This window comes from Setaria viridis, chromosome 2 (genome assembly GCF_005286985.2).
Source record: "Setaria viridis chromosome 2, Setaria_viridis_v4.0, whole genome shotgun sequence".
Classification (NCBI taxonomy): Eukaryota; Viridiplantae; Streptophyta; class Magnoliopsida; order Poales; family Poaceae; genus Setaria; species Setaria viridis.
Genome location: NC_048264.2, coordinates 14,758,795 through 14,784,702, shown reverse-complemented (window position 1 = coordinate 14,784,702; position 25,908 = coordinate 14,758,795). Strand labels below are relative to the sequence as shown.

Below are 25,908 nucleotides of genomic sequence, written 5' to 3'. Positions count from 1 at the left end.
AAGCAGTATGCATGGCCAGTTTGCCATTAACTCAGAACAGGGATTACAATTATGTGATCACCAAAACAGTTTTCATTCTGTAAACTCCTGTCCAATAGCATGGCACTAATGAAGCAGTTGGATCCCAGTTCATTACATTTCATTTACATAACCCACTATATTTCTTCATTCTTGTAGTATTGGGTATGTGTTACAGTTACAGCATAACATGCTATGGACGATAACATCCTTGCTAAGGCCATGGTGGGTAGGACAGAATCAAATTCAAATCCTTCGGATTTAATTTACATTTGAACCAAAACGTGAAAATTCCCATAGTAACACCTTTTATGTTTCCTAATGAGGCAGGTATATTAATCTCCATATGTGTGCAGCCATTCTTGAATTGCAGAACGGAGAGCATGGTTCGGCAAAAGATCACGGTGGGGTAGCTCAAGGTTTGTCATGGGTGATGTCCCATGACCACTGTCCAGCCATTCCCTTATAGCCTCGGCTTCATAGGTAAAACCATCTGCCGCAATTAGAGGGTCCCTCATGACATCCTGTAACACATAAATGCAAAGGTGAAACATGTAGAACAATATCAGAATCACAAATTCTGGATATGGCAATGCTTTTTGTATAATGACTAGAATAAACAATGGAAAAGAAAAGTTCAAGAGAAACTTAAGGCCAGCTAAATGTTTTAAGGTAAAAAATAGGGAAATGGATGTGGTAATATGCCAATCGTAAACATAACAAGGAGGGAATCACATTAAGGATTTTTTTTTTGAGAAAGTAAGGAAATTATATTCGCGTAAAACTCACCTGCAGTATTGGACAGATGAAGTAGGATGGCACACCACCAAGGTCTTCTGATACTGATTTAAATGACAATGAACATAGCATCACCGAAGCAGACCTATACATTGGTTCAAGTACAGTCCAAACCTCTGTTTGCAGGTCAGGACGATTTTTCCTTCTTATTTTACAGCATCTCAAACCCAACCCAGCCAACTGCTCAGCATACATGGCAGGCCATTCACCAGCAGATGAATCTAATATTGCTTGCAAACAACCCTTTTCCATAGCCTGTTGCACTTCTTTCAATAGACCAAATCCTGATCTTCCAGTCAAAAGGCGTAGGAGCACGATGCCAAAAGAATATACATCAGATAGGGGTGTCAGGTCACCAGAGATAAGGTATTCAGGATCAATATACACAAAAGAACCCTTCGGGTGGGTATGACGATATAGAGTAGTTGTGGCCTTGAACTGATCAGTTAATATTTGGCTTACACCAAAACCACTGAGTTTAGCTACATTATTTCCATCAAGAAGAATGTTAGATGCTTTGAGGTCACTGTGAACAATGCTATGAGGCTTATTAGAATGGAGGAAAATTAGTGCAGAGCAAATGTTAGAAGCGATGCGGGTACGCAACTGCCAACTAAGAGGCTTGGAATTATCTTTGCAAGCCAGACGGTCATCCAAGCTTCCATTTGGCATGTATTCGTAAACAAGGGCTTGAGCATCCTTGCATGCTCCTATAAGAGTAACAAGGTTTGGATGCCTCACCCTACTGAGAATTTCCACCTGTCAAGCAAAAGCAAGAAAAATTTTCAGGATCTGCAAGACAGTAATTTATTTGAACCAACAGAATGTTAATTCAGTTTATATGAAGGCAAGTGATAAAAACAGAGAATTCAACCTCTTGACTGAACTGCGACTGTGTCTGTGTAGTTTCAGGATTCAACTTCTTTATAGCTACGTTGGTGTGCCGAAGAAAGCCCTTGTATACACTTCCATATACACTTTCTCCAATCTTCATTGAGTGGTCAAAGTCGTTAGTTGCTTCCTTAATCTCTGAGTAGGGAAACTCTGTTATGTGCATCATCCCCTCTTCAGTTGCAGTAGACTCTCCTTTCCTTGCACGTAGCGTTTCTGTCTCTCTCAGCGCTTTGTCCCGCTGCAACATCAAATCCTTGATTATACGGTCAGCATGTTCACCTCTCTTCTCCAGGACCATTCTTTGTTCACGTTCCCCCTGAAGTTCCGCACAAAGTTCATCAACCCTTACTGTGAGGCTCTCAAATTCTTCCATTATTGTTGTAAGTTTTTCTTCCAGTTCATTCTTTTGTTTCATTTCGCGGAAGTATGAATTTTCGGAGGCTTGTGCCTGTTGAGGAAATAAAATGTGAGACATAAAGAACTTTTTCAAACCTGTAGCTGCTACTTATCCAGAACAATGTCTCCAGCTTTTTAATCCACCATTATGTTTCTTAAAGCGCTTTGCGTTCACAGTAAAAAAGAATTACTTCCAGTCAAGTCCTCACTAGCAAACAACAATGCAAGTCAATTAAGTCCTCTTAAGATATAGTCAATACAATGTGAACGATAACTATAAATTAAGATACTTACTTTCTGTAAAGCCTCAAATAACTCTCGTTCCGCTTTCACATGTCTGCATTTCTCTTCATAAGCTTCTTGCCTTGCATTCTCTAGCTCCCTGAGGATATTCTGGAAATTATAGTAGGGCTCACAAGATTCTTCAATATTGTCCTGTAAGAGATCAATTTCACACATCATGTTTTTTGTCCACTTTTGAACTACAAACTAGACATTGCTGATGCACGAGACTAGGTAAGCCAGTGCTGTTAAGACACTGCAATTCTAGAAGTTAGGTTTGAAGATCAAGGGGTGATGGACCACCAGCTAAAGTGGTATGATCTAAAAGATCATCTTAGCGTATCTGCCAACTAAATTCTCCATCACGGACCATGTTTTAGGTGCAGGTTGAATCATTGACTGTTTCATCATGGATCATATGCCAGGAGTTATGCATATTGATTATCATTTACCAAACAGCCTCGAATGTTTTCTTAATAAGAAATAAACATAGCTGCTTCGTTGCTTGATTTTAAGTTTTGACATAATTTCAGCGCCATCATTACCTTCCCACTGATGTATAATGGGTCTGACTTAGTCCTTTCAATCTGTGGTTCCCCGATTGATTTGCATAGCCATGTGTTTGCAACACACCACATTTCTGATAAACTTGCTGATTTCTCCACTGAATAATGTCTGACCCCAGAGCTTTGTCTGCATTCCTGCATTTCTTCATGGCTAAGCTGAACAGCTTTCCTAGTGTAGAGGGAAAAAAATCAAATTCATATCAAGGCATGTATGATTCAAGAAAGTACATTAACTTTTTTACTCATTTCACATATGCAAATAGACTGCAGCCTAGGAACTGTCATTGTAACTGCAAGCACAAAAGTAAAGTGTATCTTCAGCTCACCAACAATACCTACGGTAAATCAGTGTTCCTTTGCAAATAAACCAAACTTTGCACAAAGGATGTGCTTGTTGTTCTACGAATCGTGCTTTCCTGGACTTCAGAGTCTTCATTTTCCTGAACACTTGAAACCAGGAGTTAGGTTTTAGCAAATCAATAGAAAATAACTTATTTTTCAGAGTTAAAAATGTACTGAAGCAGTAGGAACACAAAAGTTCCTTCCTATGCAAAGCATAGACTAGTTGTTTATCCCATAGACTAGAAACCAACTTTTTTTTTCTGGAGAATATGTATTAAAACACAATCTTTCAAATACATTGGTCTTTGCTATGATTAGATAGTGCTTATCTACAATTATCATACAAAGAAGTGTTACTACAATATAAATAGCATTAAGAACTTTGCCACATACTTTGTATAATGCTTATCAGCTGCTGCACCCATAACAAGCGTGGTAACATGATGCTCAGAAATGAGCTCCACTAGTCCCTGTGCAACATCATCTGATTCAACCACCAACTTCTCAGCATGTATCTGCGAGATTTATAGTGCAGTAAGTTAAAATGATGGATTAGTCTGATGACATACTGCGATATAAATCATGCATCAGTACATTTGTGCTGCAAATGATCATTCTGCACTTTATCCATTTCTAGAATTGAAAATGGGGATATCATAACTAACTATGTGGAATAAGCAGAGTAGCAGACCTTTCCTTGTGCGCATAAGTGTAGGTATTGATCCAAACTGTCATTGACTCTTTGTAGCTCCATCTCCTTGTATGCAGCTAGCTCCTGCTCCTCAACCTGGGCAGCAGGAACCCTGGCACCCACTGCGCACAACGTTGGAGCATAAACATCAAAACATTGCATTCATATACATGGAATGAAAATTAGAATCAGGAATATGAGAGTCACTATATATTGATGCCAAAACAGAGCCCAATTTAGTACGAATGGTGCTGCAACCCCAAACGAGGTTCCCCTCTTGAGTTAATTGGGCTTGCACAACCACACAGTAGTGGAACTCTAGTGCAAGTGAATTTGCAGGAATATTGGAACATGAAAGCTGTTAGATGCTTAGATAAGTTAAATAAGTTCAATTTGGCTCCTCAAATAGACAACTGAACCGTGAAGCTACACGAATTGACGCTGTAACACAACGATCGGCATGAGAAAACAGTCACAATACCATCTCCTGAAAAAAAAAAGATCTTTCCATTTGCAGTGGAGAACAGAAAGACCCTTCCATTAACAGCGGAGAAGAAACATCGGAAGAAGGGGATGATGAGCGTACGGCAGGGCAGGAACTTGGGAGGCGAGTAGACATGGATCAGCACGAAGGAGGCGGCGCCGGCGCCGGCGCCGCGAGGGAACTTGTGCAGCGCCCATAGCAGCGTGGCCCTGGACTCGGCCACCTCCGTCCCCACGGCCACGTACACCTTCTCGCCGGCGAGCGACGGCTCCGGCGAATCATCGGCGTGAGGCGTGGGCGGCGAGGAGGAGCCGGCCGTGGCAGTAGCCATGTCCGTGTGCTGCTGCGGCTGCTTCGTTCTACTGTTTGGCCCGTGCTGCCTTGGAGCTGTCTGTCCCGGCGGCTCCATTTCTGGCCCCTGTACCCATTTATAATGGCATTTGGCATCTACCCGCCCAACACGCGGAAAATTCTCTAGTGTATGTTGCACTCATCATACAGTGCTTAAAATCACCATCTCCTTTTCTCCCCCTACTTTCCTCAATTCACGCGTCGTAGTAGAAAGGACAAAGGAGTATAATATAGTTTTTTTTTTTTTGCGAGGAAGAAAAGTGCCTGCTTGATCATGAGTTTTGAGGATGTGCAGCATCTAACATATGTTTTCTTTTGAAAGTAAAATTGTGTATAGTAAAGGGCCTAGAATTTAGATAGAAAATTTTACTGAGCTGAAATTTTTATACGTTTATGAGCTAAAAAATATTTAAAAACTGAGTTGGACCGTGATACATTATAGGGCCACATGATCCCAAGTAAAATTGTTAAGGTTACACTATTTAATTTAATTTAGAATAGTCTCAGTGGGAGTTTCATGGAGGGTGTGAAAGATTTTATGGACGTTAAATTTCATACCATATTAGCAATTTTGCTGACTTGACAAAGTCTTAATGAGGAGAGAGAATGTGGAGTTTCATAATATGTGAGAGGAGTTTCATCCCCATGACACTCAACCGTCACAATTAACTAGTTCCAAGTTTTGGTGCACACAGACTGACCTTGGCGTGGATAATACTAAATTGTTTGTGAAAAACAAAAATCAATTCTGCGGTCGTAAAGCGGTAATTACATGAGCGAGTTGCAGTTGATACAGGCTGTTGACATTTTAGCATTTTGCTTGATTTCTCAACGGGGTAATAAATTGCTTGTACCTGACTACAGTAGTTGAGTACTACCACTACTAGTAGTAGTAGCACAAGCACGCAGAGTTGACATGGAGACGCGTAAATCCGCCGCATTGCCATTGGCAATTGATCAAGTGGCCACTTCCGGACTTTCCTTTCCTTTAATTTCAAATTGATGACGTACGCACTACCTTAGTTTGGTCGCCAAATTTGATTCTACACACGCAATTACATACATTCGCAGGCAGCATTTGCGATTAGTATATTATTTGATAGGTATACCCGATGGAGCTCAGACGCGTTGATTAGTATAAACATTGGTTAGTTGTGTATCGCTGCTTTCCAACATATACATATATCCAAGTATATTTTGACACTAAGGAACAAATTATATACATGCTTGCCGGTGCACATGAACAATTAATGAACAAGGACAATGCACTCACAGCCATGAGTCCATGACTTAGTTGTGATGGCTGCATCACTTCACAACCGGTTCAACGGCAGCATAGGGGTCGTTTGGTTACTCTGGCTTATTTTTAGCACCCGTTACATCGAATGTTTAGATACTAATTAGGAGTATTAAATATAGATTATTTACAAAACCCATTACATAAGTGGAGGCTAAACGGTGAGACGAATCTATTAAGCCTAATTAGTCCATGATTTGACAATATGTTGCTACAGTAAATATTTGCTAATGATGGATTAATTAGGATTAATAGATTTGTCTCGCCGTTTAGCCTCCATCTGCGTAATGAATTTTGTAAATAGTTTATATTTAATACTCCTAATTAGTATCTAAACATTCAATGTGACACGTGCTAAAAATAAGCAAGGGGAACAAACTTCCCGTAGTGGCTGTATTGTGGTGACTACTGATTCGTGACACTAATTGATACGGAATACATGTACATACAGTGGTTTAGCTGTGGATAATGTACTAATTTGTTTGTGCAAAAACAGACCAAATTTGAGGTAGTAGTAAAGTTTGTGGTAATTACATAAGTGGACTGCAACTAATACGGGCTGTTGACATTTACCATTTTGCTTGATTTCTCAACGGGCCGGGGTAATAAATCGCTTGCACTTGGCTATTTTTTTTTATAATTCAGTTGACTAGTTAAGTACTACTAATGGCACAAGCAGGCGGGGTTGACATGAAGACGCGTAATCTGCATTGCCGTTGACTGTTCATCAGGTGGTCACTTTCCTTTCCTTCACGATGATGTGTGTGACTTGTGAGTGTGTCACTATGATTTTGCAATTGATCATGTACTACCTTAGTTTGCGCGTCAATCTGATTCCACACACGCAATTACATATGTTCGCACGCAGCGTGTGCGATTAGAATAATATTTTGATAAGCATACTCCATGAAGCTCAGGCGCGTTGATAAGTATAGGCAAACTCACACGCTGCGTGAAAACTCTCACGTATCTGGGCTCCTCCTACTGCCTAGCGCTAACAAACTCACAGACATAACAATTCAAGTGTGTGTTTACCGGAGTGAAACGTGATTTTGCATCGTCCCAACCACTCAGGTTTTCAATCCTCTACGAGTCGAATTTAGTCACCTAGAGGACGAAAGGAGTCAAATACGGAGTACGTGGGACACATAAAACGGACAGAAAATTTCCATAGGCAATAGGCACATGACATGCATGGCTAAATAACATTAGTAATTATTGTGAGGTGAGACATACAGCAGGCAGGCAGTGTCACTCACTATTTTTTTCCGAGAATACTCACTATTTTTTTTCAAGAATATGCACAAGAGCTATGTATATATTTGTATATTTGTATCAAGAAGACACTCGAGCGTGCTTGGAAATTATCGTGAGCGGCGACTTCAAGTCGTAAAGTGATCGACACCGTCGTTTCTCGCGAATGCCGGTGAATTTCTTGCACTTGCATTGGCCAACGGTGCAGTTCCTTTCAAGCTCTCTCCACGATGCACACGCTACTACTACATATTTGCCGGAGTATCAAACGAAAAAAAAAAAGGAAAATGATGATGTAATAATAACCAACTGTAAGATGGATTGTCACACCCAATTTTAAAGGCAAAATCAAATGAATAAATTACATGTGCGTTAGGATCAAGTTTCACACATACAACAACTTCAGCAAATACTATAGACAGTGCCATAACGTAAAGAGAGTATTATATTTATTACATGACCAAAAGTCTTTAATACGAATAGCAAAACGAGTCTTTATTCTAGCAGCGGAACTCCAACGATGACGACGACTCCACAGGCAGTTGACTGGTGGCACACGTACACCTAAAACTCCTCGAAATCTTGAAGAACCTCCTAAAAGTTGACTTGGTCTGAGCAGCGGTTTTAGCAAGGGTGAGTACACTTATGGTTGATACTCAGCAAGCGTGAGGAATGTGTAGTGTAAGGCTATTCAAGGATAGGCTATGGTTTAATAGCATTTCAGCATTTTAATTGGTTGGTCAAGTTTTATTAGCAACAAGTTGTTACCACCCACGTTGAGCATGAACATAAATAAAGATAACAGCAATAAATAACACCAATTTAATTCAACTTCTGATAAATTAATCATGTGAGGGTCCAGTCTGCTCTTAACCATAAGCACGACTGTTATAACAGTTTTACACTTGTAGAGGTTGTACATCTTTACCCACAAGTCGCGTAAAAGTTTAAAAAAATTGTAGACCCAACCATGTTATGCAGGTCAGGCACAATATCACACTTCCGAGGTGTGATTGTATAGGGACGCTACGAGGCATTTACAAAGGTTCCCTATTATGGATAGCTCGCTAAGGTTTCATGATCAACACAATACATAAACCTCTCTCAAACTGCGAAGCTACCATAGAGCAGATCAATCTGAGGGCCGGGCTATACACCAACTACTGTCTCCCCCTCTTACCCCTTTCGGGTAAAGCTATTACGAACTAGAGTTTCTAATTAATTGGCTAAGACCAGAACTGTGTAGTTCTTGTGGTTGCACTATTTTCCCGGGTGGTTCTCCATGTTCCAATTAAGCATAGTGCTCTTGTATTAATAGAAGGTATAGCATAAATAAAAAAAGTTTAACCATTGGTTCATTAATACCACCGTACCTAGTTAGAGAAACTAAGCAAGAACTACCTAACATCATATAAACCCAGGTTGATCAAGGTGTAGGGATAAAATTAGGCACACCTTAAATAAAACCCATCATGTTTATATACTTAAAGTGCATAGCATATGTGTATAGAACATAAAAGTAAAGATTGCATATGATCAAATTATGATCAAGGGTACGACTTACTTTCCTGAACTTGCTCTTGCTGCTCAAAGTCTTCAAAGCCTTACTCTTTGAATTCCTCAAACTGCGGTCCTTCTATGCGCGTCAAGCAAGTACATACGAGCAAACAAAGGACTAAATAAGAAAACATTACATAAAATAGTAGTAACAGAGCAAAACAAGACCATAAAACTAATCTATGCATCAACATGAACTCATAAACGCAAGAATCGCTTAAAACGGATTTAAAACACTAAAGATATGACTTAACACTGTTTAAGCATGACTTCGGGCACGAAAACTGTAAAGGCTAAGGGCTTAAACAAAAGAAACATGACCTAATTCTAATGATCTTTGAACTACAAAACTGCGGGCGCAAAAACTGGAAAGCTAGGGGTTTCTTTTGCAAAATAGCCAAGGTTGACTCGGATTGACCCGAGTTGATCGGTACACCGGCCGATTGACTCAGTCTGAGCTGTAGGCTCGCGATCCAGCGTTTGCGGTGCGACGGGCGGGAGTGGCGGTGCTGCGAGCGACGGAGAGCGGCGGCGCGTGGTGGCGGTAGGCGGCTGCCTCACCGGAAATGAGTGCAGCTCGAGCGGCGGTTCACGATCCTTGATGGGAAGTGGCTCGGGACAATGCTGGGTGCACGGCGAATCGATCTAGGTCCTCGGAGCGGTGGCTGGAGCGGCGACGGCGACGTGAACTCGGAGAGGCGGCTCGGCGGCGGAGTGGCGACTCCGGCGAACCCAGAGACGCGGTAAAGGGCACGGGAGCACACAAGATCTTCACGGGCGGCTTCCTCACCTCCGGGCGGTGCTCTCGTCAACGGGAAGGCGGCGGGTTGCAGAGCTCGAGGGTGCGGAGTTAGGGTTCGGTGGGGGCTGCGGAAGCGGCTGTGGGTTTTATAGGCTTGGGGAGGCGGCCTAGGCGTGCGGGCCCAAGGCCGGAGGCGGACATGGGTGCGACCGGGACTCGAGCTCGGACTCGAGTCCGCGCCGAGTTCGCATCGGGCGCAGGTGGCCAGAGGTGGCGGATGACAGGCGGGCCCACCTATCATCGGGTGAGGCACTGGGTGCGGGTCGGTGCGGAGGAGGCGCGGGAGCTGGGCCGAGCTGGGCTGGCTTGTCTGCGAGGTGCTGCTGCGGGCTGGGCCGAAAAGAAGGATCGGGCCAAAAGAAGAAGAAAGAAAGAGAAAGAAAAAGAAAAGGTTTTCCTATTGTTTGAAAAGGATTCAAACATCAATTCAAATACAAATTTGAATTCAAACGACCAAAATCAATGCGCCTGAATGCAATAATTAACTCCTATGATTCATTTTAGAAAAGATTTAAATGCCCAAGAAATTAAATAAAACCTTAGAAAGTCCTTAAATCTTTAAGTAATTAAATTCTTGTAAATTCTAACAAATTTTATTAATTTGCAAAAGTTGAAAATTAGGGTGTTACGTGGACAAGAAACGTTCGACGCGTTTACAGTAATTCTCACTCCACTACCTCACTCTCTACGCACTCGATCAGCTACGTGGTACAGAATACTAGGAGTAGGTAGCAAATCAGATCAGCTGCCTGAGAAGTGCTGTATGTGAGAAACAGAAAAAAGATGAAATAAAAAGGAACCAAGGAATCTACCGTCCGGTTTCCTGCAAGCGACCCGAGGAAACGCGTGGAAATTGGCCGCCGGCCTGTGCATGGCCTGGCCTCTCTCGCATGGTTCACGACGTCGTCGTCTAGTCGGGATGTTTCGTCGGTTTGCCTTTGTTTCCATTCAGGTCTACCTTATTCCTTCCGGATCGGGAAGATGCATGGAGATTGACCACGGTGATCCGTGGACAGGAGGTCACGAAAACAGCGCGCCAAAATCACAAGAAGCCAGTCATGTCACGGCGACTTGTGATTGTAAGCGCGTCTTGACAACAACGATGCGGTTATGAGAGGCATAAGTTTGGAATGGGACTCTTGACAATGACAATATTCTCCACCAGGATAAAAGTCACAAAGGCGGTGTCTTCTTGATGTTTCGTTGATTAGAGAGAGTACGACGATGAAGAACAATGCAACAAGTAATATGTTCGATCCACCTATCCAACTCTTTATTTGTGAACTAAATGATGGTCGGTTGATCGATTGTAAAGCGAGTCTGTGTCAACAATAGTGCTATGACATCCATCTTTTCTCAAAGTTGGTATCCTAGTTGTTACAGAAGGTGCATATTCATCGAAAAAGACAACAAAGCAACATCATTGTAATTTTTTTTTCATAATAATTCCTTGTCAAGTGGTCGATCGGGAGTTTTCTAGTCTGTTTGGGATATAAATTTTCTAAGACGAAAAACATGTTATCATCAAAAGAATCACCCTACATTTCTCAATCGAAAAACCGCCGGCCAACACCAAATCGTTGCCTCATTTAGGTTAAAAAGCTTTGTCAATTTGAGAATAAAAAATAAAGAAAACTATTAATCATGGACCACTCTAAAACACTAGGAAGATCGTGCGAACTGTCTTGAAAAAATCGTGAGAATCTTGCCGTATCTACCAGTTACTAAGGCTCCATTTGGTACGGTTCCGGATTCATTTAGAAACGTTTCGGATTCAGTTTCTACCTTGAAACGTTTCTTCGGTGAATCACTAAAATCATTTGGCTCACTCGATAGATTCTGATTTTGATAAAGGATGATAGTTCAAATGATAAGGAAGTGAATCAGAAACGGGTGAAACACCCTTTTGCCTGATTCTCCCTTATAGTGTAAAAAAGTGAAACGTTTCTCCCATTTCTGATTCGAAACGCTTCAAAAAAAATACTAGGGATTCTAGTGATTCTGAGAAGAAACTGAAACGTTTCTTGCAGCCAAATGGGACCTAAAGTACCAAACCCACATAGAGGAGACGCTTGGCGGCTAGTGGCACCGAGGTAGGCGCTCCAAATCCAAGAGGTATGAACAATAGTGGATCCACAACTTAAGGAAAAGAGTGCTTATTTTGCCCTTCTTTGCCCCTCCTCCTCTCTTTCTCTTCTTTCTCCTCATCCTTTTGATCCTCCTGCTCTTCATCCCTAGCTGAAATTTTTAAGGGGCTTCATTAAGGACTTGTTTGCTTTGGGCTTGGAGTTGCCTGACCCAGGCAGTGCTCTCAGACGTCCGATTTTAGTCGTCTGGGGTTGAGATCGCTGCCGGCAAGCTGCTTGCCAGATCTCAATCCAAACAAGCCCTACCTGTGCGGCTCTTAGCCCTCACACTGGATCCGCTCAGGCCCGTACGCTAGCAGGTACAACATGGACGACGGTTCAGGACCTCCAAATCTTCAATTAGTACTAATTGACAATGCTTAATCAAATATAAAAAAGGCTGCACATGTACGTATGAAAGCCCAATAGCCAATACACACGCATGAATGCCCTTGTTGATTGATTTTGCCGGTTCGACTTCTTTCGTTGCAATCCATCGCACGATTAATCCCTGTGACTGTTGCATCCGGTGAAAGGAGTCTTTCTAAACTCAAGTTGTTGAAGACTCGATGGCGACAATAGCACTTGAAATAGCACTTGAAAATGATATCTTAGAAAAGATTAGGTATGAAGATATAATTGAGAATTTCATTTCAAGGAATACCAAAAGGAGGATGCTTTTCAATAGAATATGAGGTCAATTAGTTGCTTGAGTACTACATTTACTGTTTTGCATTAATATTTAATATGATCCTAAGTATCGTTAGAAACAACATTTACAGAGATTTTATACTTAAACTAAAAATATTCTTTGGTTTTGCCGCATTTTCAGTTTAAGGTCTTCGTATGGGTTTCGTTCATGGATCCGCTGCATGAGCGCCAGATGATGGATGGCCGGGAACGCCCGAAAGCTTGCAGCGGCCGAAAACTGGAGGCACAAGCTTGGATTTGGGCATTTGGGATGCATGGCCGCCACGACGAATCGGATGGTACCGGTCCCACCTGTCAGTTGTGGGCAGATGGATCCTAATGAATTTCCGAACATCGATCAGCAACCCACAGGCCACATCTTCCCCCGCAGCCCCGCTGAAGGAAGCAATGGATGTGATGTCGCCGCCCTCCCTCCTCCAACAGGGGGCGGAGCTCCGCGGCTTGCACAGCTCCATCTGACGCGGTGGGGCGTCCACCTATGTGGCGGCCACTCCGGGGAGTGACAAGACGCTGCCGCCCGCCAGGTGTTCGACGGTATGCGCTAGACTTCATACTGCTTCTCTTAACTTTTGTATAAACTTGATTACATGCCGATGCTCCATGGAGCAATATAACTTTTGTGTAAGCTAATCTATCCAGCAAGTCATGGGAAGGGAAATCACGCTCGATAATCCCCGTTCCTGATTCCTGAAAACCAACTTGTTTTTCAGTGCACACAATCAAACCAAAGTCCCTTTCGTGCCACCATCTTCAAACTTCAATGCTCGAATACGGCATATCAAATAACGACACCATTTCTAGCTATAAAATCACATTGCTCGTATTTAATTTCTCAAGTAGTAACATTATCAGAAATCACCCATGCTGATGGGTATTCATTTACCATTTAATCAAAAGCTTTCGATTCATCCGATTGTCCATTTGTTGTGAGCGATCTTTTAACTTTGCAAAAATGGAGAGAAATGGGCACAAACATCTATTGGCAATTGCAACGTTGCATCTTCTTGCTAATATATTACATCATGTTACATATCAATTCATCCCAAATGTGTGAGCCCTCACAGTGGCATGTTCATGAAGCTTAATTTCCGAGCTCCAAAATTTGGTAAAATATTGACTGGTTAAGTAAAAAAAAAATGCTTCCTAGAATGTACATGTACACACTTGGGAACTACTTGTCTCACTTCACAAACATGACACAAAGTGCAGACCAAATGTAGTGTCAAAAACTCAAAATTACTGCTGCTGTTTTGTTTGCCATTCTTGAATAGCGAAACGAAGGGCGTTGTTAGGAATTAACTGATGGTGTGGGAAATTAAGGTATGTCATGGGGGACATTCTATGCCCCCTTTGGATCCAATCTTTTATAGCCTCCCCTTCATATGTGAATCCATCAGCAGCAATGTGCGGATCTCGCATGATCTCCTGAAACAATGCAATAATGCAACATTATATTAGTTGGAACCAAAAGTACAACACAAATTCAGGTGGATGCGATTATGATGCAGACTACCTGCTCAAAAGGAAATAAAGCGTTAGTGCGGTAGCTGAATTTTAAGAGTTGTATGTTATTACCATGATGAGTTTGAGTCACATGAGACATTACATGATTCAGTTGCTTTGGTTCTTTGATTTGCTAGCAATATTGACTTGGTGGAGATTTATTTTTCATCTATTCTACCCGTGATGAGTACTAGAGATTTTTTGAACCGATAACATATAGTCAGCTTCAACAGTGGCTAACTGACCTGTGTCATCGGGCAGATGAAATATGATGGTGCCTCCAGAGGAAGTGATGAAGAAGGTGTTGGTTCATTCATCATAGCTTGCAGGATACCCCATGCCTCTTTTGCAAGATCAGGGCGCTCCTTTCTTTCATACTTACAGCATTTCAGAGCTAGGCTTGCCAACTCTTCAGCAAACTCAGGAGGCCAGTCCCCTGCTGAGGTGTCAAGTATCTCGTGCAAGACTCCACTGTTCAAGGCTGCCTCTGCCTCACTCTGAAGGCCTAGGGGGCTCTTACCAGTTAGCAACCGCAGCAGTACGACTCCAAAGGAGTAGACATCATACTGCGCTGTGAGCTCCCCTGAAGCAATGTACCCTGGATCCATGTATCCTAGTGTGCCTTTTATTTGGTCCGTTCTGTGGTAAGGGGTGACAGTGGTGTTTGTCAGATTTAAGGAACGTGAAATTCCAAAGTCTCCTAGCTTGCCAACAAAGTTAGTGTCAAGGAGGACATTGTCAGGCTTCAGATCACCATGCGCGATGCTTTTTGGTTTGTTGGAGTGGAGGAAGATAAGCGCTGTGCAGATGTCAGCAGCAATTCTGATGCGCATTCTCCATGGGAGTGGCTCAGTGTGGTGCTTGCATTGGAGACGGTCCTCTAGGCTTCCGTTTGGCAAGAATTCATAAACCAACACTTTCGGATCTCTGCACACTCCTATGAGAGTGACAAGGTTCGGATGTCTCATCCTACCTAAAATTTCCACCTGTATTATTTACGAAAATCGCAGGTTTAGATACATGTTTCCTCCCATTCAAATAAGCTTACATTTGAAGTTGTTGAAAATTACCTCATCGTTGAACTCTCTCTCTCCTACTATGCCTTCTCGGTTGAACTTCTTTATGGCTACAGTGGTATGACGGAGAAAACCCTTGTAGACGCTTGCACATCCACCATGTCCAATCTCCATAGATTCATCAAAGTTTTTGGTTGCTTCTTGAATCTCACTGTAACTAAACTCTGTCAAGGAAACTTCACCAGCAGAGATAAAATTGCTGTTTCCATATAGTTTGCGCATCTCTTCAGCTTCTCTTAGAGCATCTTCTTTCTCACGCTGCAGCTCTCCTTGCAGCTGTTGGAGCTGTTCCAACAGAGAGTTGGTCTGGAGAAGCTTATTCTCCAGATCTGCCCTTTGCTCATTTGCCTTCTTCAGTTCATTGAATATCTGGAAGTTCTCTTTTTCAAGAAATGCTTTTTCTTTGTTCAGTCTTTCATCTACCTCCTTTTTTTCTTTCAGGAGTGAATTTTCCCGTGCTTTGAACTGCACAAAAGTTATTTGAATACTTGAAAGATCAATTGGTCAAGAAAAAGAATGCTCATAAACCTAGCTGACACTTGAATATTTTTTTCAAAAAAAGATTGCTTCTATTAAAAGATAAAGGTGAGCATATAACATTATGATTAAGCAACAAGAACATAAAACAAAAGAAATTTAGCCAACAACAAAAGTAATACCATCCTGGAAGCTTCAAACAGATCCCTTTCGGCTTTCTGCCGGCCCTCAGATGCTTCCTTTCTTGAGTGTTCTAGCTCATTGCGGACCTGCTGCAGCTGCTCAAACACTTCATTTTGCATGCCAGTTTCCACCTATAAAGATTATGATCTGCTTTGAGTTCAATAAATATCAGAGCATTATCCAACTACCTTAAGTACCTTTTGCAAAAGCAAAAATCTTTACTGATCAAAATCTTCCATGCCTGTTGCAAATGTATGATAGAGCAAACAACACATTCTAAGTTCTCAATAAAAGCGAGCATTTTGACACCAGATAACACCAATAATCATAACAAAGGGAGTTCTCCCACATGTAAACATTGAGTTACATCCATGTAGACAACGCTACATTACTTTAGCATCCCGAGTCAGCATTCCCAAAACTTCAAGAGGCTTTGTTCCTAGATTAATACAGAGAAAGGAGATTTGAAACTAGAACTAGTTATGGCCGTTGGTCATGCTCCAGAGCTATTGCCTTTGGTTTAACACCATTTTAATGTCATGATGGTGATTTGGGTACTTTCCTGATACCTACATCTTGTTACTGCTAATTTATGCCTTTACATGTGTTACGCAAGATCCATTGTAGAGGATTAACCATCTGTCCACAGTTACAGTCATATATCTAAGGATATGAAAATCTTTATGGCTTGATGCTGGAAGTTTTACATGCAATGTCTCCATTTAAGAATAATTATCTGCGAATGATGAATAGATCATCTGGTAGAGTTTAGAACATGTAGCACTTATGTCTTTAAGATCCGTTGCAGCACAGGGGCACCTCGTACTTTAACTTCTTTTTAACACGTAGCAGTTAGTTTCAGCTTAACACTAAAATGACTACTCAGTCTTGTATGACTTACCATGGACATTTGTTGCTCTTCAGAGCTGACTACTGAAGCTGGTAAGGGTGATCCATCCATACTGTCCGAGTCCTTTAGACTCGATGAGGAGGACCCTTCATTGCTTGGAAGGCTGGAGTTTGGAGAGCAATTTCTTGGTTTCACATGTATCGAGTGCTGCGCTATATGCAACATCCTCTCCACATTGTTTGCTATAAATCCTGGTGAGGGATAACTAACTGAGTTTGACCGTCGAGGAAGGAATTGTTGATCAGGAGAGCCCATGTAACCAGGATGCCCAGGTGGCAGTGACACTGATCTTGCAGGTAACTCAGGTTCATCTGACAGAGTGCTTGCAAAACTGCTTCTGGGTGAATCAGCTTTTATAGAATCCAGATTGGCATCCCTGAAAATTATGATGAACCACAACAAAATTGGTTTACCAGTTTGCCCAAAAAATAATGGTGAGTCATTGCTTGAGTTGGGATTGCTATATAATTGGCTTGCATGCTGCAGGGACACATGAAGGGTTCATACCTAGTCCAAGCAAGAGACCCTTTGCAAATGAAGGAGATCTGGCAATACGGTTTGGCCTGTTGATGCACGATGGCTGCAACTTTTGACTTGGGTACTTTCCTCTTCCTGTTCATGGAAATTAATGGTCAACATAAAGAACTTAGTATTCTACATTAAGTGCAAGAGCTGACCTTTAATTTAGACGGGGTGATGATAACTAATAAATCATATTTTGCTTATCAATGCCACCTTGTGATTGCCATTTACCATGTAACAAGTATGCACGAAACAAAAGCACTGGATTTCATTACAGATATTTTGTTTTAGCAAAAGAACCAAGAAGTATCTTTCTGTTGGTTATATCATTTGTCAATCCTGTTGCCTTATTAACATGAAAAAGTGACAGATGCAGAAATTAACAAATTGTAACATAATAATTGCATAACTCATATGGTGCCCTGGCATTCCAATAAAAGAAAGGTGGTGCATTTATGTCTATAATATGCAATTTAGAATAAATTATATATGATTTATGATGCAGCCTCATTGTAACATATGAATAATTGCATCTCTGCATACGTTGAGAAGGAAGACATTCCCATGACAAGCTTTGTGATGCGATGCTGATTAATTAGCTCGACAATGCCATTTGGGACATTGTTCTTCTCAATGACCAGTGTTTCTGCTTGCACCTGGAAAGTTAAGTGTTTTAGTGGGATGACATATAACAGAAATACAAACATCTCCTGGTTAGTGAGAAAGGAAAAGGTAAAAAAGAAGAAATGTTAGCTTAGCATATTTCTTATTACTAAATGATTTAATTTTTTTCCATGCGCGTCACTTAATTATTTTTCAACTAGGCCTTGCATGAATTCATGGTAAGTTAAAAATTTGTTCTTTTCCCCTGGAGATAATCCCAAGTTGACCAGCATGCAGAGTTAAAGGTATAGGAACTTTGAGAAGTAAAACTTTGCAATGGCATAAGAAATAGAACTACTGATTGACTGACCTTGAGATACAGCCTGCAGTATGTCATGTACTGGTTGAGAAGTGTGTTCATCTCCTCTCGCTCGATCTTTCTGTATGCTTTAAGTTCCTTTTCTTCTAGCTGGCTTGCAGGAACCTTGCATAATCCTAAGGAGCAATTAACAGAGAGAAAACATGTAGCGATGTTAATTCCATGTATGTGTATCAGTGTGTGCAATCTTTGTACATAGCCAGCGTGGAACAATCAGTGTTAAGTTCAATGGAACTTTAGTCGAGGCTGCTCTCCCCCTAGATGGGCCGTTAAAGGGGGGAAAAAAAAAGAAGGAATAACCAATAGGAGATGTGGGTCAAATCAATTACGCTAATCCAATTGTATAGATGGCTATGGCTTATTATCTCTCTGAAATGAAAGTGATTGCAACATTAACGGACATAACAACTGGAGACTGAAAATTGCACTAGGGCCTTATTGCGTCTGTAATTTGAGTTAGGCTCTAGAAAAGAACAAGAGCTAGATACGAAGTGACATTTAAACAAATCAAAAGATGATGGTTTATTTACCGCTCATAATCCTGTCAGCAGGTTGGTGGACATGCAGCAGGACAAGGCTGAGACCACCTCCGAGGAGCCCAAGGCTCTGAGCTGCGCTGAGGCTGGATTTGCCGTCCTTGAAGTCCTTCCCAACAGCCACGTAGAGCTTCTCACCGCCATCATTGATGACCACCGCAGCCTCCTCGTCAATTTCTCTGAGGCTGGGGCTCCTGCTGCTGCTGCTGCTGCTACTACTACTGCCCGGTGAGCGGCCGCTCCCTCCACGCATGAACAACCTCTCAGCTACAGGCTGAGGTGACACTGGTGGCAACGGCGATGAGTCGGAATGGGGAGAACCGCGGGCGCTGGCCACAGCCATGTGCAGCAAGGGCTTGCTATTGTGCTATACTCCAGGTAGCACCTAGCACCAGAGAAGACGCAAGCTCTTTATATACATACATATATAAAGAAATATATACATATATATGTCATGCAGGAGCTAGGAGGATATACCACCATTTCTTGCTGGTGGAGGGAGGCTTACTGAAGGCGACAATTGAGCAGCAGATAGAGGCAAGAATGAAGCAACAAAACTAAAAGGCCGCTCCTGTCCTATGTGCGTGTCTTCAAGGGCTCGTCCATGCTTTTCTCAGCCTATCGGGTGTTGGATTCATCGTACTGCCAAGGAACATCCATCACTTTTTGGCTGTGCAGGTAAGATATGGTGATAAACAAAGGGATGTGCGCAGGCTCTCTTCGGCGAAGACGCACAAGTTTACATAGCAAAGGAGGCCGATTCGCTGCGAGAATTGAAGACATAGAATTTTCGAAGAAGTTTCCTGCTGGGATGCTATTGGCCTCTTTGTTTCCTTACCGGTCAACAACATCAGTACAACGTGGTTTCTTCATGCGCAGCTGGAAGCTGGGAATATACCCCCGGTCTGGTCATCGATCCCCTTCGTCTCATCGTACACTTGTTGCCACCCAGTCACCCTCCTTGGGCCTTGTTTAGTTGCCAAAGTTTGGAGGTGTCAAATTACTGTTACAGCACTGTAGCACACTGTAGCGTTTCGTTTGTATTTGTGAATTATTATCCAAACATTGACTAATTAGGCTCAAAAGATTCGTCCGGCAAAGTACAACAAAACTGTGCAATTAGTTTTTAATTTCGTCTATATTTAGTACTCCATGCATGTACCGCAAGTTTGATGTGATGGGGAATCTTCTTTTTTGCATAGTGCTAAAGTTGGAAGTTGGAGTGAACTAAAACAAGAGCTTGGTCTTGGTGGATGCACGTATTCCGAGGCTGATCCACTTGTAACCTTTGTAGCCTCGGCGGAAAAAGGGTGCTGCCTGGTAAGGTCAACGCTTGGAGCAGCCTGCAACCTTTGTTCTGCAACTGCACCGCGTTGGGGTTAATCTGATCCATAGTACCTGCAATGCCTTTTCTATATTTTTTATATATGTGTGGAGCTAGCAATGCTTGTGTAGTATATACCAGAGTATATTGCACAATGCTGCTCGTATTGTTCGTCGAACTATGGCCTATGGAATACTGACTGGATGGTGTATTTGACGAGGACGTCTAGCTGCTCTTGTTGTATAGGCGTCTAGCTGCGTGCTTTCCATTGTTCCTCTTTTGGGGCCTTTACGTGGTCTGCCAGACCGTGCACTTGTACTCTTCTTCTACGTTAGGCTCCGTTTGTTTCTTTAGTACCTTCTAAACTTCCTATCACATTAAATGTTTAGTTCATGATTTGATAATGTGATGCTACAGTAAACATGTGCTGATGATGGATTAATTAGGTTTAATAGATTTGTCTCGCGAATTAGCCTCAATCTATGTAATTAGTTTTATAATTAGTTCATATTTAGTTTTTCTAATTAGCCTTCAAATATTCGATGTGACATGAACTTTAGTCGAGAAAGATCAAAACACCCCGAGCACTATCCTGTGCTCCGTTCGGTCAAAAGAAAAAAAAAATACACGATGCAGTACTGTAGGCGCACAAGTGTGGCAGTGCAGGAAGCAACCGCGTCCGTCGGTCCTGCATTGTGTGAGCCGACATTCATGTGTAGCCAGCCGCCCAAATAATGTGTCCGTCTCAGGCCATCGGCATCATCACTGGTTTCAAATGCAACTTCCAATTAGCGGTTGCAGTATATATCTTTACATGTACAAATAAAATCTCTGCAGGGTCAACCAAAACGACCAATAATAATCATCGGGTGATTCAATTTGGTTTTAAATTTTAAGTAGGCCGGCGAGAGCGACCGGCTTTGATGGCCGGCCGGGGATCGCACGTCGTCTCGTCGGTGGACCACCGCTCATGCACCACCCAACTGTTTGTCAGTCCGGTCGGTCGTCTGCGCTGCGCCCACGCATGTTTGTGTTGACTGGCTCCCCTTCCTGCTGACTGACAGGCTGGACTGACCCCACCAGCATGCGGCCAACGACCGGTCAAACTCATGGACTCATGTTTGGCTTCAGGATGTTAAATCGAATGTTGGACGCTAATTAGAAGTATTAAATATATGTTAATTATAAAACTAATTGTACAGATGTAGTGTAATTCGCGAGACGAATCTATTAAACCTAATTAGTTTATGATTTGACAATGTGGTGCTATAGTAACCATTTACTAATGATGGATTAAATGGGTGTTTGGATACGAGGTGCTAAACTTTAGAAGGGTCATGTCAGATATTCGGATGCTAGTTTGACCGGTCGTTGGCCGCATGCTGTTGGGGGTCAGTCCAGACTGTCAGCCAGCAGGAAGGGGAGCCAGTCAACACAAACATGGACTCAATGGTGAATGCATCGTTCGGTCTTGTTGTTTACACGCTGACACCTGTAAACACTCCCGGCTAGTACGTACGTTGCCTGCACTATGAGTCCATAACTGTCCCGCTTCCTGCTCACGGACGGGGCCTTGCTGCCTTCTCCCAAAAGACCTGCCGCCCAAACTCGACTTTCACTTCGTGATCCGACCTGTCCTCCGTGAAAACTCTCAAGGCCCTGTTTGTCCTCCGTGAAAACTCTCTAAGGCTATGTTTAGTTGGACAACCAAAATTACTGTATCAGCACTGTAGCATATTGTAGCGTTTCGTTTGTATTTGTGAATTATTGTCCAAATATTGACTAATTAGGCTCAAAAGATTCGTCTCGCAAAGTACAACCAAAATGTGCAATTAGTTTTTGATTTCGTCTACATTCAGTACTCCATGCATGTACCGTAAGTTTAATGTGATGGGGAATCTTCTTTTTACATAGTGTCAAAATTGAGATTTTGGGGTAACTAAACAAGGCCGAAGATGCATCGGCATTCTAAAAAAAGGACACACTCTCGTCGTTTTGTAGAAAGTGTATTAAAATTTTGTAAGCTTTGACCAACGCTTGAAAGGTAACCCTAAGAAATCGAAGCAAGAGTTGGAATTTTAAACTAGAATGGGAAGATTTGACAACTAATCAAATTAAATGCATGCTTAGCGTATATGTTTATACGAATAGATTCATATTTCAAACATACAATGAATTTTTTGGTACCAATTCGTATTATATTATAGGAAAAATTGGTGGTCAGACTGAGTATAGCTCTAAAGTTTTTTCCGAATATCTACTAAAAACAAACGCAGGCAGTAGATTGATACGTTGATGAATTCGTCTCCTTGCTACTCACTCAGGTGAAGAAAGTCTGGTGCAGGTCTCCATATTTTGTGAGTCCAGGATGCACGCATTGCGGTTTGCGGGTTTCTGAAGGCGTTTTTTCTTCTGAAGGTCTGAAGGCGTATTTTGGTTATTACGTCATCTTGTCCCTAGCAGACTCCCTTGCCCAGACTCGATCTGGAGACGGCGAGGGAGACCCCCAGTGTCCCACCATGGAAGCGGCGGCGGCGCCATCTGCTTCGGTGGCCGGCAGTAGAGGGAGAGACGAGACAAAGCAGCCTAGGGCGGCGGCGTGCGACGTGGAGGCGCTGCGGAGGTGCCTGGAGGAGAACAAGGGCGACCGCGTCAAGTGCCAGGCGCACATCGACGCCTTCCGGTCATCCTGCTCCCCCGGCCCCAACACCACGTCGAAGACGCAGTCCTCCTAGAGAGGAGAGGAGAGGAGAGGACGGCCGCCATCTCAGATCGCTGTACGAGCTCGTGCTTCCTCGGAATCAAAACATTTCCCCCTTTCCCCTTACATGTCTTCTGTAGATCTACACACTTCTTCTGAATAAGATGCTAGGATGTATGATTCATTGCTTTGGGTCATCAATGGCTCTGGACAAGGGGAATCCACAGACCAAAACATGATCGTGTTGTTCCTCACAGCACTATCATACATGATGATTTTCTGCTACATAGAGCTCCAGACTGAATTCAGTCGGTCTCCAGTTGAGTTCCTGAGACACCAAGCTGACCAGTTGAGTTTGAAAACTGTGAAATTGCATTGAGCTCTCATCCTAAGAAATTTTACTATCTCTATTTTGGGACAGTGCCGTACCTATGGCCTAATGGAATCTGTATGTGGCCGTAGTCCATAGGCACTCTGTGTGAGGCATCGCATTTAATCAGATGACACAAGTTCATATCCGCATTTGAACTCTCATATGTGCTATAACAAATTGCTGCTATCAGGGCCGTTGACCCTCAGTTGTGCCTCAAAAACAGCCTGATACAGTCCAACATATAAGAAGAACCGACTACTGAAGAAATGAAAGCAAAGAAAAGAAGGGGCACAAACTTTTGTTGTGCAGTGGTTTAGCATGCCCCTCCGCTCCGATATTTCCGTAGTTATTGCCGTGTAGGACCTTGAAATGATAAGGCTACCCATTGTTCATGTCATACTATCTAATTAGAACATGACTATGAGATGAAGATAATCTATATGCAAGAGTAAACATATCTAACTGCCAGATTGTTCACCATGTTTACTTTCTTTCTGAAATCTGAAGCCAAGTGGTTCAGAACTCCTGAAACAATGGGTTCAGGTAAGATCAACAAATTAAAACAATGGGTTCAGGTAAGATTCACGAACTGAAAAGTCTGGTCCCTTATTGTTGTGAACTTGTGATTACCTCCAGGCATTTTGAGTTATGCATAATATTTGTTTGGCCCTGGAGAGGGCACCACATTTTCTTGCACAATATTCTGACAATGTGACCATGTCAACCAGAAATTGAGAAAACTACAAACTATGGCAACCAGGAATTTGTTTGGATTTACTGAATGAAACTAATATGAATATCAAGGTTAAGTTGCTTATCTACATGATCATTGTTTTGTTAATTTAAGCCCCATTCGGCCCAGTATTTTGGAAATTATGGTGACACAATTAAATCACAAATACATTGATTAAATGATAGTTAATGTGCATTCCATATATACTTGACTATTCTGACTCTACCTAAATTCGAAATATCTAAATCTGATATGGTTCTAGTTTTAATATGAGTACTCTGCTTGATATGGTTCTAGTCTAGTTTTAGAATGCAGGGCACACCACTCAAATGATCTGCTCTTTTTTCAAAGCTTAAGCAACCTTGCTGTTTTCATTGCCAGAGTCTCTAGTTAAAACTCTGAACATTTTATTATTGTGGGAGCACCCACAGACTTTTGATCCAAAAAGTACAGAAATATCCAGTATTCATTTGCTCGCCCACCTCCTACCCCAACTAGCAATTATATTGTAACAAGTAGGGTTCCCTGTTTGTAGCCTGGTAGACACATTTTAGAGAACTGCTCCGGTGGCTGTTCAAAGTTCTAGATGTCATCAGTAAAAGTCCTACATGCTCCAATGGGATCTAACTGGGCATCAAGCATATATCCTTTCACATCATGGTTTGCTTGTGTCCATACCCGACCCCTAAGTCTTTATTTGCTGACCAGATTGCTCTAGTATCAATGATGTCCTCACCTAGGACTGTAGCTGCAATATACTTTCGTATTCTCTAGCAATATCAAATGAGTTTGGGAAAATTGGTTGCTTTTCATGTGCTTGAGCTAACTGATGAGATAAGTCTCTCTTATGTATAAATGATGGTTAATTTCCCCCCTTCCAACTACATTGTGGCAATCATCCAATGTATCAATCAGCAATACAAGTATACAATCACCTAAAAAAAAGCAATACGAATGTACAACTTATATTCTGGTAGTAGCTAGAGACGTGCTTATGTGTATGCATTTGTTTCCTGCAGATCTGTACATTTGTTCGCACAATTAAATTAGGGATTCACACCGACAGAATTATCTGAAATCCTGTCCAGATATCTGGATACCCCGCTGTGCATATAGACGAAACCCAAACAGGCGGTTCTCGTTGCGTCAAACTCAACAACTCCTTGTAATCTGTTATTCTTCATGTCTACAGCAATCACCCAGGCCTCCTCGTCCAGTATGTCCATCTTGACCATGAAGCAAACAGTAGCATCATCACCCTCCTTCAAGCTGAGTGTGGGCTGGCATATGCTGAGCCTCTTGAAGGGTGGCACTGGCCTGCCTTCGTCGTCACGCCGCTTCGGGAGGAGCTCGAACTGCGGGTTGCTGATGTCCATCTCGGATGACTGGATCTTGTGGTGGCTCTCCCAAGGATCCTCCACTGGGCCAGCCTGCTCCATGTGGCAGCCAGCAAGCCATCTGGGATGTAGTGATTCACGTAGGTTGGGCAAGGCTTCCAGTGAAGCTGCTGCTGGACGTACTTGATGCGATCTCCGACGACGGCAATGTCCCGAGCAAGCCGTGCATCGCCCTGGAGCTTTGCGTCTGACCGGAGTGGCCGTGGAAGCCGGATGTAGCCAAACCTATGGCCGTCTTTGGCTTGAAGCAGATCGCAGAGCAGGATGCCGCGATGGAGGTCGACGAAGCCCATGGTCCCGCCTTCTCCTCCGATAGCGATCACCTTGCTGTTGTTGTGCAGGAAGTAGCCCTCCTCCTGCTGATACTTCTGAAACTGCCGGTCCTCCACGGAGACGGCGTGCGTCGCCCATGTTCCGGGCCTGGAGTCATAGAGATAGAGGACGAACTGCCCGCGTCCTGGGCCAATTGCAGTGGCAGAGAGCAGCGACCATGTAGAGCAATGGGTGTTTGCATTTTCGCGCGCTTTTTCCGTGGAGTTGGATTGCTTTCTTCGGAGACGGAAGAAAGGGCCGGCGCCAAATGGGCCGGGCCGCGAAATTGGGTAGACTAGGCCGGCCTTGG

General features: G+C 42.7%; 2 protein-coding genes and 1 long non-coding RNA gene across 4 annotated transcripts; 1 reads left to right on the top strand and 2 right to left on the bottom strand.

Annotated features, from left to right (window-relative positions):
• Window positions 1-49: 49 nt before the first annotated feature.
• Window positions 50-4,895, bottom strand: LOC117843449 (U-box domain-containing protein 33). Of its 2 annotated transcripts, none has more exons than XM_034724031.2 (9): window positions 4,469-4,895; window positions 3,988-4,109; window positions 3,690-3,811; window positions 3,281-3,394; window positions 2,934-3,123; window positions 2,401-2,541; window positions 1,691-2,158; window positions 808-1,575; window positions 50-542 (listed from the first exon to the last, which is right to left on the bottom strand). In XM_034724031.2, exons 1-9 carry the CDS (start codon window positions 4,878-4,880, stop codon window positions 354-356), a joined length of 2,526 nt encoding a protein of 841 aa, XP_034579922.1. In that variant the 5' UTR covers window positions 4,881-4,895; the 3' UTR covers window positions 50-353. The 2 variants fall into 2 exon arrangements, with proteins under 2 accessions (XP_034579922.1, XP_072148233.1); XM_072292132.1 differs by having other exon boundaries at window positions 3,290-3,394; window positions 4,574-4,895.
• Window positions 4,896-12,695: 7,800 nt separating this feature from the next.
• Window positions 12,696-19,972, top strand: LOC117845285 (uncharacterized). Its single transcript, XR_004638048.2, has 6 exons — window positions 12,696-13,103; window positions 14,334-15,025; window positions 16,733-17,014; window positions 17,205-17,316; window positions 18,774-19,136; window positions 19,219-19,972. It is a non-coding gene; the product is annotated as an uncharacterized lncRNA (long non-coding RNA).
• On the bottom strand, window positions 13,547-19,101 carry LOC117845284 (U-box domain-containing protein 33). Its single transcript, XM_034726260.2, has 9 exons — window positions 18,753-19,101; window positions 18,214-18,338; window positions 17,784-17,896; window positions 17,226-17,330; window positions 16,710-17,094; window positions 15,808-15,939; window positions 15,143-15,613; window positions 14,318-15,058; window positions 13,547-13,994 (listed from the first exon to the last, which is right to left on the bottom strand). Exons 1-9 carry the CDS (start codon window positions 19,099-19,101, stop codon window positions 13,806-13,808), a joined length of 2,610 nt encoding a protein of 869 aa, XP_034582151.1. The 3' UTR covers window positions 13,547-13,805.
• Window positions 19,973-25,908: the final 5,936 nt, after the last annotated feature.